The sequence below is a fragment of the Haliotis asinina genome, chromosome 7 (assembly GCF_037392515.1).
Source record: "Haliotis asinina isolate JCU_RB_2024 chromosome 7, JCU_Hal_asi_v2, whole genome shotgun sequence".
NCBI lineage: Eukaryota > Metazoa > Mollusca > Gastropoda > Lepetellida > Haliotidae > Haliotis > Haliotis asinina.
Window position 1 is genome coordinate 64,740,737 of NC_090286.1, and position 22,139 is coordinate 64,762,875.

Below are 22,139 nucleotides of genomic sequence, written 5' to 3' on the forward strand. Positions count from 1 at the left end.
TATATTCCATTCAATACTACAAATGTACTCTTAACCTTTCCCAGTATTCATATATTGAAAAAATAAGGCGTACATACTCATGTTGAAAAATTATGTGGAGCCCTGGTACTTTTGTTCGTGTGTACTAGACCGTCTAGAACCAGAACAACTTCAAGGGATTGCCCAGTATTTCTGATACGACTGCAATCACAACATTCTGACAAACTCATGGCTCTCTAAAGGACGCAAGTATTGAACACACTGCTGTAATCAAAGTTAGGGATTCCTATACATGGAAGCATGTGAACAAATGTTTATCCTACTAAACCAAACCAAAAAAGGTTAATAACAAGACATACCTGCAAGACAGATGGTGTGACAGTGGCATGATCGAACAGCAAGCAGTTGAAAGAGCCATAAACCCCATCATTGATGTAGTACATGTAGGCTGGCTCATCGTCCCCAGTCACCACTTGGTCAGGGAGGTGTTCTGAAATACAGGAGCATCGTGTCAGTGTCCCCACTGTTTATCTGTACGCACATCAACCCATAAGGCTCTTCATATACAAATAACTAAATGCACAAGACTGCCTGGTTACCACCCTTTTAAAAATACAAGAACCTCAATTTAAGCAGAATATGGAATCCTTTGCCCTACATTTCTTCAGCAGCCCATTTTGTAGTACACTGGCACGTATTAGACAATTTCAAATTAATTATCAAAATAATTGATTTAAACCTATCCAACAGAACTCACAACATATCAATTCATGAAAATACTTAGGCTTGCAAACAGTTGCTAAAAAGCACTATCTTGAGGTCTGATAGTGTTCAATTTGAACTGAAACTGAGGGTTTCAAATGTTCACATAACCATAATTGAACTGAATATCAGATATGAATGTGAAACTCATGTGAAGGTATTTCTCCAAGTTACAGGTGGACAAAGGGACATAACTCATAACATACCATCATTCGACCTGTCTCTAGCAACCATCCTCTTGGCAATGATGTTGGCAGTGAGAGTGAATGCTGAAGCCACAAAGTATCGGCCTGGTTCTGCGATGATTCGCACACCAGAGGATGCTGGGAAGTAGTGGTCCAAGGCTGGATTGAGGACATCCACAACCTGCAATATGAAGTATAAGAAACTAGTGGCATGGAAAACATCAAATGTATTGACAGTAATCTGCCTGTTCAGGTCTCATGGCTTGCCCATAATTACATTATTATTTGCTGTACCATTATAAGATTGTTTGCTAGTGGTTACATTCACATACAGTCTAGTATATTGTTAATATTGTTTGAACATATTTGTCTCAATATGTTTTTGGTTACTGTCAAGTTGATTACATTGCCGTATTTCACATATATTCTGTTTAAGTAATGTTTGTACATAGAATATCAGTTATCAACATAAATCATGAACTATTTAACCTTTTTTTTCTACCTCTGAATATCATTCTTTATGAAATTTCCTTGTATGTAAATATAAATTGTAACACCTTGGTACAGAAAACAATGTCAAAAACCTGCACCTGAATATTTGTGTAGTCTCTCTAGACCAGCACATCTTTTGAGACCTGGGCCTAGATTTTTGAAGATCTCTTACCGCTAAGATTGCCATAAGTGCCATACATTAACATTACCTTATGACTGTATTAGCACTAAAAGAGCACTAAAATCTAGGTTCTGAATTATGTAATTTTCTGAATAAAGTTGATACTCATCCTGATTCATGCTTAATTGCTTACTCTCCTCTTCCTGTCGTAGGCAGTGGAACACCTGAAATCCCTTGAAGTTTCCTTCTAAAAGAAGCAGACGTGAAATCACACACACCCATGTATTACCTCCCTTTCCCTCCACATGGTCAGGTGACAGCCATGATACTTCACTCTCTATTTTAATCGCCCGACACGAGAATACGAGAATTGAGCATGTCTGTGAGGGGCGGCTGGGAGGGCTTTTGTCACGAGTCAGGATAAGTATAAAATATCAATTTTATTCAGAAAATTACATATTTTTCCTCATCCTGACTCATGCTTAATTGCTTACAGAATCTGACAGAAACGGTGGAGGGTCAGACCACGCTGGTTTCTGCTGTCTGTTGTAAATTACGGCCAATAACTGATGAATGCCAGAGGTTATGTCTTGTAGGTAGTGGTAGGCAAACACTGTTTGACTTCCAAAAGCAGCCCTCCATTATAGTTGATAGCTAGCAATTCCTATGTAGCACTAGTGTAGAGGCCAAGGCTCTGACTTTCAATCCTGCTGCTTTAAAGAGCTTTCAATATACCACCTCTGATCCACACCGAGATAGCGTTGTGGGATACTTCCGTAAGTGTCTCAGTTGATATAGGGATAAACAGGTGCTTGAAACTTTGCCTTCTAGACTTGGTACTTGCGATGTACACCTTCAATGTTCTGACTGGACATAATGATAAGTCTTGAGTATCATGGGGTCAAGGGATTGAAGATAGTGCCGGTATGTGGAATTGTCTATCCTGTTGACATGGTGGTTGATTTTTTGCAATATATCCCATTGTAGACCCAGATGAGCTGTCTGCTGACTTGCATCAAAGCTTGTGTGGTTGAAGTCTAGAACACAAATTTCTGACATTTGTGCAGCTGTAGCCAAGGCAAGTAAAAAACAACAACTTCTGAGTTAGCAGTTCAAATGAGGTCCGATCAAGCGGCTTGTACGCATCAACTGTGAGATGTTGGAGTACGATGTTTAGATCCCATGCTGGAGCTCTAAATCTACGTTGTTGATCTTCCAACTTGGTTTCAAGTTGTCTGGTCAACCGGTCAAGACATGAAACCATGACTCAGGAATTGCTGTCACAGACATAGTTGTAGGCGTCTTCTGGTCATATTCTGAGAAGACCCGATCAGACCGAGCAGATACTGACATTATCGTAATGGTAGCGGAGAGAGTAGAACTTGTTCTAACATCAATTTGAACTTTGACCCACTGATTCTCTGGGACAGCAGTGTATTTCCATGTAGTGATGAATGAAATCCCGAGGAATTTAGATTCACATTCCATCTGAGCTGAGTTAGTAGCCTGATTGTGAAGTCCAACTGTAGACTGAGTTGACTTCTCTCATGAAGAACTTGTATGCCGCGAAGATATGCCATTCTTCGTTCCCACATCGTCAATACTGTTTATTATGAGCGTGTTGACATTTGCAGGAAGACTATTTATAGCTGGCTGCCTATCCGATCAGGAGCTGTCATTCATTGCTGCAATCCTCGTGATAGGCCACATTGAGTCTGCTGTTAGAAGACCTCTATGCTGCCTGACGAATCAAATGACGCTGTAAACTGTTAATCTACTGTGTAATCGACATCTTTTCAGCATTGAAAGTCCCCGACAACTTCCTGATACTGGAACAGTAACACCAAATTCTGCACAGGGCGCTGTCTCTCAAAGACCAATCAGATTGTAGACATGACGTCACCGGTGTAGCAGATAACTGATCATCATGGAATCTTGTTCAAATGGTGATACCCTTGCTAGCTTTTAGGCTTGTCTGTAACCATACTGTTTGGCGAGCATGTGTCTAGATGAGTAAAGCGCGCGAAAAAAACTTCCGCTGCTTGAAGCTGATGTAAACAAACTGTCTTCCAGGTAGATGTGTCGAAAGTTTTCCATTGAAGATAATACTGCCATCTCTTGTGATCGGAGATGTAGAATGCATTGGAATGTTGCAGTCATCTCGAAGAATCTTCAGAACGTATTCATCATTGAGAATTCCCAGCTTCTTCCAGTTGAGTTGTTGAAGAAACTGGAGACGGTTGTATGGGAACAGCTGAGGGTGAAATACTCCAGTCATTCCAACCCTGATCTCCAATGTTTACCTCCTGGACGCTCCAGTATTAAAATTCTTATCTCTCGTTCTCTGGAGAATTTGGACTTGTTCGTTTAATGCTGACTTGTCTCCTTGGGTTATAGCTAAAACGGCACTATATTTTATTTTATTTACATCAAGTTATCAAGCATTCTTTTGGGTTGTTTGGTGGTCATGAAAAGGACCGTTGTCAAGGTGTCCATGGACTTGATCATCATGACTTCTCTAGTCTCTAGTTTGAATGCCGTAGATAACTTCTCAGAAATCAGAACTATCGCTGGAAACGTTAACACGTCTTCCTTCTTCGTCCTCTTTTTCTTTTCTTCTTCCTTTTTTTTTCAACGTAGGTGCTCTGGAGTGAGTGCAGATCTAGTTGAGTGCTCACACAGCGCAGCAGTCAATGTACTTGAAAATTGTAGTCTTTGATCTTCTTCAACATGATTCATGCAATGCTGCATGAAGGCATCTGCGTCGAATCACTGCGTCGAGTGCAGTTACGGCTGACTCGTAGAGGTGTCTGCTGTGATGACTGAGGCTGCTGACGAAGTCTGAGCTGTCTGACGACCCGGAGCGGTGATGTTGCAGTCGTGGTAGATCTTGGAGCAGCAGTCGATGTAATTGAAGACACCAGTCTTCGTTTTTCTTCAACATGACCTAATCAAGCTCATGTTGGATGCAGGCCTCTGCGTCGAACAGCTACGTTGAGTGCAGTGAATCTAAGTCCGACGGGGAGGGGGATTGCCTACGACGTCCTCTATAAAGAGGGGAGATTGAAGGAGGCCTTCTCCGTTGACGAGTCCATTCTCGAATGCACTCACGCTAGCATGTGATGCCACTCCCCCAGGTATAACTACTTGTATGAGTGCATTCACTCGGTGTGGGTATATCCTCCTCTGTACTGCGACCCGATGACTGGGACCTGGATCTTCTGGAGTGTGTGTGCGTGCGTGCGTGCACCTCCTCTTCATCCTCAGACGCGAGTGGAGGACCAGACGAATGCTCTCGCTGAATCGCAGTCGACATCGTTGACGAGTGCCGTCATCTTTCCTCTGCGATGTGAAATGTTGCATGAAAGTGTCTGCGTCAAATGCGTGCGGTGCATGCACTGATGACTGTTTTGAAGAGTTGTTTACGATGCCCGAGGTTGCAGTCGACATGCGACTGATGTCTTCACTCCGTATCATCAATGGAGACTTGTAAAAAAATTGACGTTCTTCATCAACGAGGGATAATTCTGCGATGACCTTACAGATGAACACTTCGACTTCGATGACTTTGGTCCCTTGGCCTTTGACAGCCCTGCAGATGGTTTCTTCTAAGTCTTGGGAGGGGACTCGCATGACCCTGGACACAACCTCGGAGATATGGCTGGCATCTCGCTGGAATAAATCTGAGCATTAATAATTAAATGGTTACCCGACTTTATTTCACTAGATTAGACATGGCTAATGTGAGCCGATGTTGCTTATCTTGAGCACATCTGTGAACCGACCGTAAATATAATATGAATTTGGCTTTAGACAATTTAACGCAAAATTTAAAACGAGTATGAGCAGAACAGAAAGGTTTACGGCCCAGCCAAAGTACATGATTGTCAACTGCCGACAGCCGTAACCTGCACTGAAAACACAATTTCTTCAACTGGGACTAAGTCTCAGTTGATGAAATATGTGTCAGAAAAAGGCACAAAAATCACAAATTCACATAATAATAATAAACATATACAAGTCAAAAAACGCATATAACACAAATTTAGTTAGAAACACCAAAAGAATGAAAAGCTTATCGCCGTATACGTATACGGGACTCCTGGTGCCTCCAGCCGCTCTCGTCAGGTGATAGGGAGAGTGAAGTATCATGGCGGTCACCTGACCATGTGGAGGGAAAAGGAGGTAATACATGGGTGAGCGTGTTTTTACGTCCGCTTCTTTTAGAAGGGAACTTAAAGGGATTTCAGTCGTTCCACTACCTTCGCCAGGAAAAGGAGAGTAAGCAATTTAGCAAGAGTCAGGATAAGCTAAATTTCATGGTTTGAACACTCTTACTTCAACTCTACTTCCTGCATGCGTCTATATGGGAAGCTGGCAAAAAGTCATTTCCTTGCTATATTCAACACTTTATTCAGGAAACATTGCAACTGGTGAAAGTTTAGTAGCAGTCTGCAAATAACTTTAGTAAGAAGACATCTGATCCACTGACAATTCTTAGCATTATTCACTTTGATAGTAGAGCCACTGTTCAAGGCTCAGTGGACATGACTTTCAAGGATGTTCACACAGACAGGTAAATCAATGATTTGTCTTGCAAGAGACTCACCTCAGTAAATAACAGTCTGCAATGACAACTACAGATTATCTGTCACATTAAGGTGTCAAACTTGATAGATTACTCCTGGTCTAAAAAACAATGTTGTGTATCAATGTTTCCCTCTAAAACTGATAAAATTAGCTGTCCAACTGTGGCCAGAAAGCTAAATGTACATGATGGCGTTACGATGTCTCAACATCCCCTATTTTTCTTGATACACAAGTTCCGGTTCTTACGATAAATGTGTACGCATTTTGGCCAAATAGTTACATGAAAGTGATAGCTCCATTCCTACTAAGAGTTTTAGGCAAAGTTTCAAAACCTAGGGAGTCCTTCATATCCAATGAAACTAGCCATGGCTTCTATTTCTAGGTAAAACAAGTTATCTACATAGCCCTTTCCACTTGGCAAATATTAGATTGCTAAAATGAAACCTAAGGGTGGGAAATTTGAAATTAAAAGTATAAAGGGAAAGCATTAACGTTTAGTGCAGGCAAGTTCTGGAGATACAGAAGAGTTCACTGGCCTCAACCTGAGCCTTCGACCACTGACCTCTTCAAATGATATAGCAGCTGTAACTTGGCCTGGGAACCCTCCACCAATATCCAGCAGAGTGAACGGGAATCCCATGTCCAAGCCAGTCTGGAAGACGCCATAAGCCTGTTCCACTGCAACAGCGAAGGCAGCGGCCTCCTCAGCACCACTACCAACATGGAAGCTGAAATGACCAAACATCACGGTTTGCCCATTGACACACTGGTATCCTCACTATTAACACATCTATGAAGAAGTGGTCTATATATAGACAAATGAGAGAAATTTTAACACCGATGATTATGAAACGTACATCAGAGGCTGGAATATTCACTGCCTTGTATAGGGTTTTACATAGCTCCTCAAAACTGAGTCCTGGGGACTCTTGGCATATTTTGACACAGTGACAATACCTTAACCCGTTCAACACTGCAGGCAGGAAAAATGTCCAAGACGTCCAACACACACTGTAGGCCGGTAGTTGCATCAAAATGATGTGTAAATTTCAGAACCTAACAAGCCTATGATTCTTTAATTAAATCTATCACTTTTAACAATGTCTGTAAAAACCTATCAAATTTTGAATGACTATATTATTAACAGTGTTAAAATTATAAACTATTTTTCGCAATGTTATTGACGAAAAAATTCTCGGATACATGCTTAGGCAATGGGTCCACATCAAAGTTGTCAAGCAGCAAAGTAACGATGTTTCAGGAAAATACTTAAAGTGAATAAAATGAAGAATAAAATCAACAACAGTACTCATAAAAGTGTCAAACGTACATAATAACTTTCTATTTCCATCTTTTTTGAGCGATTGTGTAATGTAATTTGACATCTCGGCTTTTGTGCCCTGAACTTTATCCTCGGACGCAAATTGCAGCGCTAAAATATATGCATGAAACATTTTTGTCACAAGTCAAAACCAAGCATGATATGTCCACTAAGTTCCATAACATATATATAACAGGTTATGGTTTGCCAAACACATTCAGAATAGCGAAATTGTACCCCAAATCGCCTCATGATATTCATTAAAAGCCTCGAAAACTGAGGTATTTTCCGTTGTTGCATCACAATAGTGAGTGGAAAGCAAGTGAATATGGGAAACAGACAACCATACATATTATTTGAGAAACCTTTTGTAACACGCACTGGATTTTAGTTTGGGGGGCCTTCTTCAAAATTTCTGTGTCCAATACACAGGAATCCTGCATCCCATAAAATCCTGCTTGTATTTGCAAGTTTTTACAGGTCCATAATAATGCAAGTTATAGAGTCTGAGATGCCAACACTGAATCATATGAAAGCAGAGTCACGCCTTGCTCAATCTGGGGGTGAGCGTAAGAAAGGGATTGGGACCCTTTTGACAGTGTTAGGTGTTAATACTTAACTCAAATGAACATAATCAAACGGTTATTTATTAAAATTCTTTCAAACATTCTAAATTTATTAACATACTTGTATTTTCTAAAATCAGCGTTTTTTTACAGACAAATCGGAGCGTGGATTTTGTGTTTGAAAAACGGGGCAACGCCTCCAAAATCGGAGTGCCTGGCATTTCTGTATAGTGCTAGACCATAGAGCTACCAGTACTAGATCTAGCAATTTGTGCCGCAACAAGTATGTTTAGGTACTGAAATTATTAATACAATATAACATGTTTCTTTTGATGTTTTTATTATGTTTTTAGCAGTTCAATACTATACTTCATATTCATGATGAAGTCAGCTTTACATTATCATTCCTTGAAAATACATAATGTGATATAATAAAATGTGTTGATAAAGGCCAGCAAAACAACCAGAATGTTTAAAACTAGCATGTTACTAAACATTGATATCGCTGTTATACAACATAAAACAATAATACAGTATAAAACAGAACACCACAGAGTGTTAGAAACTAAGGTCACAGCAAGGCATGGGTATCCACCTAGTTCATATTTGTTAAGACAAAATGTGTTAAAACTCTGAATGTCATGAGTTGTCCGTCCTTCCTTCCAGACCTACCTTACTCCCACAACATTGAGTTCCAGTTCCTTGGCTTTCTCCAGCAGCTGTTTGGACTTAGATGGATGACAGCCAAACTTCATTCCCAACTCACACTGTACCTTGAAATTGCTCGGAGGAAGGATACGAAGAACCAGTCTGTGGACCAGCATGATGACAGTCAAACAAAGCACACTTACCACAATACTGTTTATTGAGATGCATCATGGGAAATGAGGACATTTGCAAGTACAACTTTAAACAGACTTTGTCTTGAGCTACAAAAGCTAGTACTGCAAGCAAACCAAGACTTTCCTTTACATGAGAGCATTAAAAGTAAAATGTAGGAGAAAATAATTGGACAGATTGGACATTTATCACACTGGTGAAAACAACAATTCAGAGTAAAATGAATAAAAAAAGAATTCTGACGATAATGAATTCCAAACCAACACTGGCCATGACTTCAATGGCCACCTTGTAGTCTACACGTTGGATCCACCAACTCTGCAAGTACCTAACCAAGGATTCTGCAAGCACCAACAAATAATTTGACAAACTTTGTAAGTACTTACCTAGCATCAGGGAAGACAGCTTTGACCTTGAGTAGTTCAGCTTCGTTGTCAAAGGTCATGAGGTCAACATTGCGTTTGGCAGCATGACGCAGGAAGGACGTCTGCTTGCAAGGGTTGGCGTAGATGATGCGTGAAGGGGGGAGGCCAAGGTTTAGAACCTTGTCAATTTCCATCTAAAATAAAAGTTCACCATATTGGAAACAGACACAAGAGTGTCAATTTGTTTCAACTATATAGAACAAGATTCTAGAAGCACTGTCAAATAGATTGGCTTTGCGAAGCAACGTATCATCTGGCTGTTGGTGAAAATACTGAAATTGTCATTGATCTTTACCACTTCGGACATGTCTGTGAGCATATGATACCGACAAATTATTCCCAATTAGTTGTCCCAAGTGTTAAATCAATCTGGGCCATCCATGTTCTATACACAATACAACAGTACTGGGTTAAAAGAGTATTAAAGCTTTATCAGGAAGCCTGTCGTTAACAGATAAATATTTCACATCAAACCGAAAATACAGTTTGGTTTGACATGTTGCACAGCATGTGCAAATCACCTGATACCATAATGACAAATACAACCCACGAAATACAATGTTAGGGTCCATAGTCTCAAAGGGTTTGGTAAAAAATAAAATCTGCCCTTCAACTACCACTCTAAAGACTTGAAAACATTTTCCAGTGAGTATGTAAGATCAGGTCCTATATTCCTTTCCACTTTAAACTTATGAAAGCCCAAAAGTCAACAATTAGTTCCTCTATCTGAGAAATTATTATGTTTTCCCAAAATATATCATTTAGCATTGGTTCTCTTGATGGAACTCACCTTGCTGGCACAGTCAAATGATGTCCCCAGATCTCCAAGAAGTTTAAGAACACCATAGTCGTCATTGCACTTGACAGCTGAAAGAAAGGAAATCATGATTTTACTGAAAATGGATGGTACATGTGCCTAAAGAATGGATGTCTTTCAATCTGACTGAAACTGACTGTGAAAATCTGGTAAGAAAGTCACTCCGGTTCAGTGTGCATTGCTTATTTTCTACAAACAGTCATTTGAAATTCTCATATATTATACCTTCAACAAGAGTCATCAGAAGATGACATATCCCCCTGGTCCCCATATATTTGAAAGAACATATCACCTGACAGTAACTTGATAATTTTAGACTAAGTCTGAATCGTTTTTATGGAAATTATGAAAAATATAATTGCCATATATCAGTATACAGCAAAAGGCACCACCACCACAAGATCTGTCTCATATTTGCCAAGTTCTGCTGAAAGATATCAAATGGTTTTCAAGTGCTCAAGAAACACCGCCCATTCTTCCCTTATGAGACTAAATCAGTTCCACGGAAACCAGGCAAGACAAAAATGACAAAAATCTGTAAATAGCAAAAGTCACATTGGGGTCTGCCACACATATCTACCAAGTTTTGCTGAAAGATATTTAGAAGTTTTCGAGCTCCAGAAATGAAACACACCTCTCACTTTTGAGATTGAGAACATTTGAGAAATGTTTCCATGAAAACCGAAAAAAATAATAAATCACAAACACCTGTAAATATGAAAAGGCACCAATTTAGCAGTGTTCATGATGGTGTTTCAAAGTAACAGGACATTGGGTCCACTAAGTTTCAGATGTCTGTCTGACCCACTGAAAATTCACAGGACCCACAGAATAAAGTTAAAAAAACAATTCAGATATTACATTTCTTATAACTGGCACTGAAATTATTAACATTATATGATAACAAACATAAAATTTCTAAACAGCAAACAAGTGTCACATGCCGCAAATAACAACTTCACACAAAGATATTGTGAAATATTCAGCCAGACCCTGGGGCTGGCGGGTTGGTGAATTCTATCTGACCACTTGCGAATCTGCCAGATTTGTCAGAGGGTCAGACGCTATTCATGAACACTGATTTAGGTTCTGACTGATATATCTACCAAGTTTTGCAGAAAAATATTGAATGGTTTTTGAGTTATGCTCCAAAAATGAAGAACACCCCTCCCATTAGACTAAGTCCAAAACGTTTCCACCAAAATCAAGAAAAATACAAGTGCCGAAAAATCTGCAAATAGGAAAAGGCACAACCTTAGCTTCAGTTTGTTATATCTACCAATTTTGGTCTAAAAATACTGAACGTTGTTTGAGTTATGCACCGGAAACAAAATGATTACAGATGGACAGAGAGGCAGACAAGGTGTCGCCTCTTCTCTAGTGATTGGTGGATTAAGTACAGCTGCCGTAATTTCTGAATTTTTGCTGGTTCAGGTATTGTCTTGACCATTGTGGTCACTTTTATGATCTACTGTATAAACACCACAAAAAAACATGCCTAAACTCTGCCAACCAATCGTTTATCTGAATATTGTTTTGCCTTACTTGATGGCTATTTAAATGTTCAAGTTCGGACCAGAAACGTTTGGAGTTTGATATGGTATTTTCTATTGTTAAACATTTTTCTTTAAAATAGTCAAGACGTATTTTCGTGCAAAGTGCATTATTCTGGTTTCTCACGATACAATATTGATCAAATGAATACTTGTCATTATATTTACAGAACTTATTGTGAAGTCTGCATCTTTTGGATTTTAGTTTTTTGCAATCTGTGTCAAACAAACTTTCCAATTGTGTCTTGGATTGACCAACTTTTTGTCTCATACATGAAGCCGCTGAACAGATTGCACCTGTCATATATGATATACTCTCAACTATACTAGTGAAAGCACAATCAACAAAATTATCTAGCAATTCCTGAATGTTTTCAGATGGCAAATTTTCTTTGAACTGTCCTGACTTATTATCCCAAGTAAACCGACAAGTAATTTCAGATCTTTTACCATTCTCATCAGCTTTGCTATTATGATTTGTTTCACTCGTAATATAATGTTACGGTGGTCATGCCACCTATTTTGTTCGAGACATTTAATATGATGGCTGATTTAAGCTATTCTACAGGTATCTTACTCTTTACATATCGCAACATAAAGCTTTTAAAAGATAGATATCAATCATAACATTTTCAACACACATAAGAAATAGTAAGATCTGAAATGACCTCTTGTATCAGTAGCCAGCACGTGTTTCATGTTTCATGAGTCGCGGGACTGTCATCATACCTGGTTGAGTGACCCACTTGTTATCTACAGCCTGCTCTATTGTTTTCAGCACCAATTTGCATTCTTAATAAGCTTTGCATTATTCACAAGTAAACATGCTTTTTTGGATATCCTATTGCAACGCCCAGTTAGGTTGAGGTGGGCTATTTCGACAAATGCCATGTGCAATTGTGTAATTTTTAGGGATACAAAGTAACGGTCCAGTATTTTCTATCTCGGCCAGTACTACAGTCACCATCCTGCATACCAAGTTGATATTTATGTACAATGTCTCAAAGTGAATGGCATGTACATGTTAAAGAGGTCCTTGTCTAGTTTCTTGTTAGAACTGTGGTGCCCAAGGGAGGTAATGCTATACACTGCACTGTGGATACTTCAACAACTGGGCTGTCCTAACCACACTAAGTGATCAAGACAGTTGGGATTTAGTACTCACCATAAAAAGGCTCCACCCTTGGCAAGAGTCTTCTCCATTTCTTATACTTGGCAACAATGTCACCAAGATCAGCAATGAAGAAGGCATCTTCACACTGCTGAAAGACATACAGTATTACAGGTAAGTATTCAATCTTTTTCTGGAACTTTACGTACCTTCCTAATCATTAGAATAGCTCAGCCAAGTATAAAAAAATTGGAAGGTAGTTGTGCTGACACCATACAAACTTGAATGTTGCATTGTTACAACACAGGTAGGAGTTCACTGACCTGGTCATGATAATGCATAGAAACTTCAAACTAGTACAAACTTTCATTACTCGTACAAACAGTAACAAGTATACCCTCTGGATATGCACACACAGACATAAGGTGTTCTCTTGTTCTGACATCAACTTGAACAACAGGAAATTAAGACTGGGACAGGTAACTCTTGGTACTTGCGAACTGTGTTTCTTAATTACGACCCAGACTACACAGGTGTTCCACAGTTCCACATAAGATCTGACAAAACTCAAAACATACATTAGTCATGATATCCAGCTAATGTTAACATTCCTTCTCATTATGCAAGCATTCATTCCACCTAAATGCTTTGAACACAAATACTTAAGTCAGAGCTCTTAATTCTCTGCATGTTTGATCAGATTCTTTTCTACATGTATCTAATGTTTTTTGCCAAGACTCCTGCAAAAACAAACCGCCTTTTCATGGATAACGGAGTAAAAAAAGAAACCTCACAAAATGTAATTTTTAAAAATAACGAATAGTTTTTCTCTGATGATACATCTTTGTATCCAAAATGGGATCCCTAGCTTTCGACTCTAGAAAATGTTAGCAAAATGCACTTAAACTCATCCATTCGTCATGCAAATGATGTTTGTGCCAAATCAGGTTTTGCATGTGTAGTCTATCATGTGATCTTCGCATCGAAGCTTTCTTCATTTGCACGTGTTTGCATTGGCCTCAAGAATTGAAAAATACTATTAAATCACGGTTCTAACGGTACTTTAACTCATTAAGCCCGAGAGTCACTTCACTGCTCAACTTCTAGAGCCCCGTGCCACCATTGAGTAGAGATAGTATTTATTTGCATATACATTTTGCGCACATTACTTGTACATCAAACATAATAGCTTGCCGAACATTTCAATATGATCTGCATATTGTTACAAATAAATATCATAAATATCATGTATTATTGAATTTAAAAAAGTTACACAATACTGATTTATTGTGATGTATACACTTGTAGTTGAATCTCCCCAAATAATTATGAAGATGGGCATACTTATATTTGTTTTGAAAGCAAACAAGGTTCAGAAGATTGACAACGGGCTTGACTCCACAAAACAGGTTGTCCAATGATGTAACAGCGCATAAGTTTGTTTTACCCTTGTCACGGGACAAAACTTTACCTGGACATGCATTCGGCCAGAGACTGTTATTTGGAGGTTGAAAGAGGTGTTAATATATCTCATTTAGTGTTGTCTGATTGAATGATTATACGCATCAATTCCGTAACTGATATATTCTCCTCCATTTATTGACGATGGATCTGATACACATGATCAGTACACAGGATAAGATAATTACAGAGATCAAATACAAACGTTTCTTACACAATGCTTAAGTAAATTGCAATGAAAATTCACATTTCAAATCAGCATGAAACAGCTTGAACAAAATACCCCAGTTACCTTTGTATGGTTTATGTGTACTATACGTGCATATTATGAGTAGATGCAAGAGTTATCACTTCATATTCGATTATGTATTATTGTCAACTTTAAAAATCAATAGTCGCAAATGAGTTAGGCCTAAATTAGTAACTTGGTTTATTTCAAATCTACACGAATATGGGTGTAATAAAGTATTGCTATTTATGTCTACGATTCATTATATGAACTATTACAAAGAATGAATGAATGATTTTAATTTAGAAGAAGGTTTTGTAACCTTGTCACCATAAATTCAATCAATGTGCAAACATAGTATCTTAGTATTCACTCCCAATGACGACTAACAAACACTTACCTCCTGTAACAACATCTCATTATCCCCTTTCTCACAGACATGTGTTCATTTGCCTGTATAAGCCCCCAACATTGCAAGCAATTGTTATCAAAACACATTAATAGTTCTTCTGATTAACACAGAAAGTAAGCTCTCTCGTAAGAAAAGTTAATCTTTGATTATTACTGCTAAATTGATCGAAATTATAGGTACAGTACGAATTTAAAAGGTGAAATGCATATGGGAGTCTCTCGCTGAATGAGAGGTGCTTTTCATAACCCCCAATATGTGGCTCTCGCTGAATAAAAGGTGCTTTTTATTACCCCCAATATGCGGGTCTCGCTGTGAGAAGCTAATTAATTTCCTGCACATACGCGGTTCTCGGCCTTAATGATTTAAATGCCACGATTGTCAAATATGCAACATGAACGTGCTTGTTGGCATGTTGCAAGCAGGAAGATCAGTTATTGACGTCACCAGAACTATGTGTATATCATTGCCAGGTCGTCTACAACAAACTGACACTACTGCTGATCGCCCAAGGTCAGGAAGTCCACATGTGACGTCACGAGCAGAAGACCATCAAATCGTCCTACGTCACCTACGTGACAGATTTCTGCAGGCTACACGAACCAGGGCTGAGATGCTTAGAGGTCGACTGTCCTCACAGACCATTCGAAATCGGTTGCTGGCTGCCAATTTCCATTCTCAACGTCCATTGTTGTGAACTAATACTGATGGCGTTTCATCAACATCAAAGTCAGCTGTGGGCCTAACATCACCTCTGACAAACCCAGAGAGACTGGAATCTAGTTGTTTTTTGTGGTGAATCCAGGTTTACTCTCAGATTTGTGGACTGCAGGTATAGAGTCTGGAGACGACGTTGTGAACGGCATGCGAAATGTTGTGTACAGGAAGTCAACACATTTGGGGGTGGAAGTTGCATGATGTGGGGTGCTTTCTGTGGGAACTGTTCCCGACTTCTGGTCATCCATGGAAACCTCACAGCTGCTGCGTATGGTGACCAGGTGCTCACCCCTGAACTCGTTCCTTTCATGGCCCAGGTCTACAGTTCCATCATGATAATGGTTGGCCGCATACCGCGATGTTGACACAAAATTGCTTGAATCAACGTCTTGGACTGGTCATCGAGCTGCCCTGACCTTAATCCAATACAGCATGTTTAGGATGAACTTGGCAGAAGGCTTCCTGGTATTAAGGAACCAACCTCAGAATTTGTAGGAACTTGGCACAGTCTTGCAAGAGCAATGGGGCAGAATCCCCAACCACATGTTCACAAGCATCAGGCAGTCGATGAGATGGTGTTCAGCAGTGGTGAATGTGTGGGGCGACCATACACAATACTGAACTGAGAAATTTCGAATTTTTATTCTTGTGACTTGACATTCTGTATAACCATGTTTTGGAAGGGCAGTGTAGCCTAATGGAACTGATTGTGGCACTGTCAGTGTATTGAGTACATCACACAGATCTCAGCAATGATACAGTAACATTTTAACCATCTTACCATCTCTTGTTCTTTTATATTGCCCTGAAGACAGTATGTGAAGTTTCTTTTTTGACTCAGTATATATTCTACAACGGGCATCTAAGTAGTGTTAGAGATGATCACAAAGTGATCATAATAATTTCAGTCAAAAAATCTACAATCAAAATAATTGATAACATTTGATGGAAACACAGATGAGATCACCTACAGACCTACCTCATTGTTTAGAAGTGCAGCCTTCTCAGCAACCATGCAGGCCTTAGTCTTCTCGTAGGGCATCGATTCCACAGTGCAACCATTTCCAATGTAATGCTTCATTTTCTAGCTCAAAAGTCCGCAAAGATAGTCTCAGTTCAAGGGTATACAAACAATCTGAAACAGTATTAGAAAAATGTCATATTACTGACAGAGGATTTGCTAAATATTTTTCTTATAAGTTAGAGTCAAGGCTTATGAAAAGTTAACAAGCATTTCTAGCAAAATGTTCTATGCTGAACTTGTTCATATGAATAACAGAAATGGCAAGGAGCACATTTTTTAAACAAGTTGAACTTAGAAGCTGTTTAGAGCTTTGAGGGTCACAAGAAATGAGAACATTGTACCCAAGCTGTGACAGGAACAACTAAAATCAACATTTCCCCAATTTGATCCAGTATAGAAAGAACACTACCTTAAAATTTCTCTACCAAAGTCAGCATGTATAATGCACCCTGTTAGACATTGTGGTATTTTTTGTCGATTTTTAAAAAAAGACACATGAGGTTGCTGGTATTCATCCTCAATGACCACTATAATACAAGGGTATGGAGTCTCACCTGGCCAGAGGGAACACCTGCTTTTAGCAAATACTAGCTGGGATCCCACGGTGGCTCTGCGTTGAAGTTAAATTTTTTCTTTGAACGGCAGAAGCCCTCTGGGCTTTCTGTGTAGAAGACAGCCAAGCCTCCCTGCAAAGTACAAATTAACAGTTGACAACAGTGCAAGTGAATGTGTCCAGTTGGGATAAATGTCACTTTCAACAGTATCAAGATACATGGCATGTCAACAATTTGTGTGATTAAAGACTGAAGTAAAGACAGTCTCAGAGTAAAAAAAGTATAGTTTTATGCTGCTTTTAGCAATATTCCAGCAATGTCACTGCAGGGGATACAAGATATGGGCTCCATACATCGTACCCATGTGTAGGGAATCAAATCAGGGTCGTCAGCATCACAATCTAACGCTTGTGCCACAAGGCTATTCCACCACCTGCCAGCCTAAAGCCATGAGCATGGGTATGACATAGACAAAACCAGAAACAAAAGGGTGAACCAAGATTCAAGCCAACAGTTGTACGTTTCCTGATGTGTCCAAATGAGCAGAGAATTGTCATGCATCTGATGACAAGCTTAGTGTGCCCTAAACTATTAGAGACTAGCAGTATCTTCTAAAGAACTTAATAGGCCAAAAAGAGAAACACTTTCATTTGTGGCATGACAATTAATGAACCAGCCACATGCGCTGTATTATCATTTACATATAGCACACTCTTATCCAAATATTAGATTCAAACAAAGATAGAGGAACTTGAATTTGAGAGAACAGTCCCATACCTTCTCCACATCACTTGAAAACAGTCATACTGTACTTGTCTGCCACAAAAACTCACTGCAATTCATACACTAACCGCAATATGAGACACATTACTCACCATATACATAATTTATGAACAGTCATTTTGTGCTCAATTCACAAGCAATTTAATCTGTGAAAAGATGCTGGCTAGAAACCAGTTATTGTGATATTTTAGCGGTTTTAAACAATTTGTTCCATTGTTTCTTAACATAAAGAAAAAGAATTGATCTTGATAGACTAGCTATTCGCCGAGTTGTCCTGCTTGTTAACAGTTGCCAGTCTTGTTTCTCTGAAGCGTGGCAATGGCAAACACGAAGCGTGATAGTGTATATTATGCTTTCCCAACAACTAATAGGACCAGTTATTGCCATTTCTGAATTTGTCATGTTATTCTCCTGATGAGACATAAATTTGGTAATAAAACCATTGTGTTTCAAACCTTGACATACTGAAGAAATGTCATAATTGGAATTTGTTGCGAGAAAAAATAAATTTAACCGAACAAAATTTGCTCTCATTCAGTCATTGTAAATGTTGACGAATGCAGATATAAACTGATGTGAGAATGCAGATATACACTGATGTGAGAATGCAGATATACACTGATGTGAGAATGCATATATCACCGCTAGTGTTGGGAGTTCGTTGAAATCTCACAATGGATGATTGCTTGATCACCAACTAGCAATCATTGAAAAAAATTCGTTCGAGTCATTTATCAGACTTTCCTATCCAGGTGGCTATTGCAGATACATATGAAAAACAAGAGTCATCAGAAGATGACATATCCCCCTGGGTCGCTCAGGAAACGAAGTCCTAAATGTGTTCATTGAAACCAAGAAAAAAAAGAAAGCCCATCTCCATTTTGAGACTAAGTCTGAAATGTTTCCATGGAAGAAGAGAAAATAAGAAATCATGAAAACCTGTGAATAGCAAAAGGCACCACTTTGGGGTCTGCCACACATATCTACCAAGTTTTGCAGAAAAATATTAAACTGGCTTTTTTAGTTATGCTCCGGAAACGAAGCCCACCCTTTGCGGAGCTTGAAACAGTATACATGCGCGGAGTATGGAGTCGTGAGCAGACGTCTAATCTTGGTTGTGTACACAAGTAAATTATCTACTCATTACATAAAGAGTGTACACAAACATGTAAATTATCTACTCATTACACAAAGTTGTTGATTGTGGTAAGCAGCTGCTGTCACAGAGAAAAGTCAATGTCTGGTTTATTGACACCTATATGTCTGCCTGCCTGTTTACTAAAGACAATATGCAATACGCAGCTTCAATCATTGACCACATGCAATTTGAACTGAACCTATCAGGCTATACACCATAAACAAAATAAACTGATATATGACTCGTGCACCCAAATCCTGTGTCTGTCACACTATGTAATTAGGCAGGTGTGATACTTGTACACATGACATGTTTTTATGTCTATGGGTTGCAAACAAACTACATCCATTTTTCTCTGATGACTGGATCTGACGGAAACTGCTGCAAACTCTTGTCAGTTTCATGTCTTGCTTTGTACTTGGACGAGTGACAGTTTCCATCCACTCAGTAGTTCACCATCTCTACTGAGATGATTTTTGATTGGATCGAGCGCAAATTCAGAGAATATGTATTTACAAATACCAGCATCTCTATATACATTCTTTTTGGATAACAACATCTAGTGTATATGCTTTTGTTTGACAATGGTATATGAATCCATACTGAAATGATGCATCATGTACAATAAAAGAACTTGCTATCCATTAAGAATTGTACACTTACATTTTTGTTTGCATGTATTTGGGGTTTTTTTACAAGCAGTAATATATGTGTCATGAATAAGTGATCACTGTGTTTTAATTATGTTGGAGTTTTGGGTTGCATGTGACCTTTAAGCATATCAATTATGGACTGAAATGCAATATGTCAGATTCACAGCAAGCCAGAATGATTTTCATTCAATTCTCATCATTTATTAAATCTGATACCAACACACTTACGGTCATGTGACATACTCCCGACCTTTTTGCGTCTAGTCTTTCGAAGATATTTGTATTTGTTTGGGGCTAGTCACTCAAAGAGATTCATATCTGTAACACATATCATGTAAAGTACTTGATTTCAACTCTCATAGCCTACTGCTTTTGTGATGTGTCATGTGTGAAGTACTACAGAAGTACAAATCAAGCTGTCTGCACGAGCAGACACATTCCCAGAACCACATTATTTTCCCCACTGCCAAGCCCTCAAGAGCTGCTATGATAAATACAAGACACTATTATGGATGACAACTTCTTTAATTCTTTTAACACGACGTATGATAAAGCCTTAAATGAAGCAAGTGTAGATTTCCTCAGGATCTGGTTTCCCTTGGGCTTCTTTTCAATTTTTGGGGGTTGGTTTGTTGTATTCAGAAACTAAGTATTAGTTCAGCAAAAGTGCTACAGCTAGGTTTGGCAATAACTGGTTGCTAGCAAGAACCTGATGGACAGACAAAGTAAGTAAGTGAAGAAAATGTGATACTTTTTTGCCCCATTGTGTGCTGGTTTTGACATTTTTCCCACCGAGTGCTAGTTTTGATTACTTTGTCATCTCTTTCCATGTCAAGAAGTCCATGGATAAGGCTACGAGTTTGAAGACCAAGCCAAGGTTGGTCCAAGTGAGTGAGCTCATCTCTTTACCAGTCCAGATAAAGGCACTGAAGTCTGCCAAAATTGATGTTCAGAGCCACGTTCAAGTTAGAAATATTGGCTAAATGTCTTCAAGCCGTCTGTCCAATGCATGTAAACATGTTTTGAGTGTGCCCATCATTCATCCCTCTAGATGTCTTAAGTTTGTAAATCTACGTAAAATAATTCCCTCGCACTCTACCAGAAGAACTCCCAAACACAGGGGCTACATTGCGTCTTATGACCTATCTTCCTGGTGGATGGAAACCAGATATCACTGCGTGAAGATTTGGCAATAAAGGGACGTCATGATGTAGTGAGTGTAAATGTTTCTTAGTGACGAAGCAGAAACAATCACTTCCATCACAATACCTCTATCTCCATGTCACTATAGCTTCTACTATGTATGATCTGTTAGGGTTGAATTCTTTCCTCTGAATAATTGTGTTGAATTACCATATCGTTCATGATTCACATTGATATAGGTCCTAAAAGCTGGCGATGTTTGTGCAACCTCTATCGTCAGTACATCAGTAATCAGTTAGATACGTTGGATAACAAGCCCAACAAGAGTCACGCTTAGTCAGCTGTTGTGGATATAACCACGAACACGCATGGTTGTCACATGTCAAAACGGGATGGCTGCGAATGGACGATCCCTGTTGTAGAACTAATTCGGAAATACTTCTCACCTGCACAGAAGCTTCAAGACCGTTTGCTTCTTCTTTTACGGCCGTAATCTTGACGGCTTTACGGGATCAGTCAGAAAAATATTAAAGCATCAATGGTGTAAAAAGAAGACGGGACCTGTACAACTTAACAATGCTATCCCGTCGCCATGCGTCAGAGACTGTTGCAAATGGCGGACGTGTTATTTATATACCTTGCGAAGCGTATGAATACACTAAGGATTGAAATAATCCAGTTATGGGTACTCTTAGCGTTCACGAGAATGGCAATATATCACAGAAATAGATGTGTTTCTATTCTTTTAGTAGACGGCATGAGAATGCCCTGAACACCGTTATATCAATGACAGATACAGGAACTATTTTGCTTACACATCTGTAAGGATGTTGCTTAATTTGAGTAAATATGGCGATAAGGAGACAATGCGTAATGCAATCTTTCATGGGCTGAGGAAATTACTTGTCTAAAAATATAGCGTGACGAAATACATCCAGTGGCGTTTCCTTCCTTGCACACAAACCTGTTTCTTTGGATCTTACCATATATTATTAATGAAGAAATAATTCTTGCTCTATTTTATGATAACAGCAAGTAGATCTACTTATTCATGTTTTGGCAGGTTTATGCATGGCCATCAGCTGTCTAAACTGCTCTCCATTGCGTAATAGGATACTATTATAACAAATACACGAACAGATTAACTCCTTGTTAGGCTTGGTGTACATATAGCCATGAGTGAAGTAATGATGTCCCATTATAGTGAAGTAATTGAGTGAAGTAATTAACATTTAGTACATACATGTTTTATCTTTTAAACTGTTG

The 22,139-nt window shown here is 39.0% G+C and overlaps 1 protein-coding gene across 2 annotated transcripts in view; it reads right to left on the reverse strand.

The window, feature by feature from the left end:
• LOC137290606 (ornithine decarboxylase-like) overlaps positions 1–21,524 on the reverse strand; it is a 39,230-nt gene extending 17,706 nt beyond the window's left edge. Inside the window, exons 1-10 of one of the 2 annotated variants that reach the window (XM_067821660.1) lie at positions 21,320–21,524; positions 17,157–17,288; positions 16,558–16,713; positions 12,817–12,913; positions 10,072–10,148; positions 9,243–9,415; positions 8,689–8,826; positions 6,692–6,857; positions 948–1,107; positions 339–469 (exon numbers count right to left, since the gene is read on the reverse strand). In XM_067821660.1, the coding sequence (XP_067677761.1) occupies positions 339–469; positions 948–1,107; positions 6,692–6,857; positions 8,689–8,826; positions 9,243–9,415; positions 10,072–10,148; positions 12,817–12,913; positions 16,558–16,659 (1,044 nt within the window). In that variant the 5' untranslated portion in view covers positions 16,660–16,713; positions 17,157–17,288; positions 21,320–21,524. The remainder of the gene's footprint in view (positions 1–338; positions 470–947; positions 1,108–6,691; positions 6,858–8,688; positions 8,827–9,242; positions 9,416–10,071; positions 10,149–12,816; positions 12,914–16,557; positions 16,714–17,156; positions 17,289–21,319) is intronic. The other variant, XM_067821661.1, reaches the window with a different exon arrangement.
• Between the last annotated feature and the right edge of the window lie 615 nt (positions 21,525–22,139).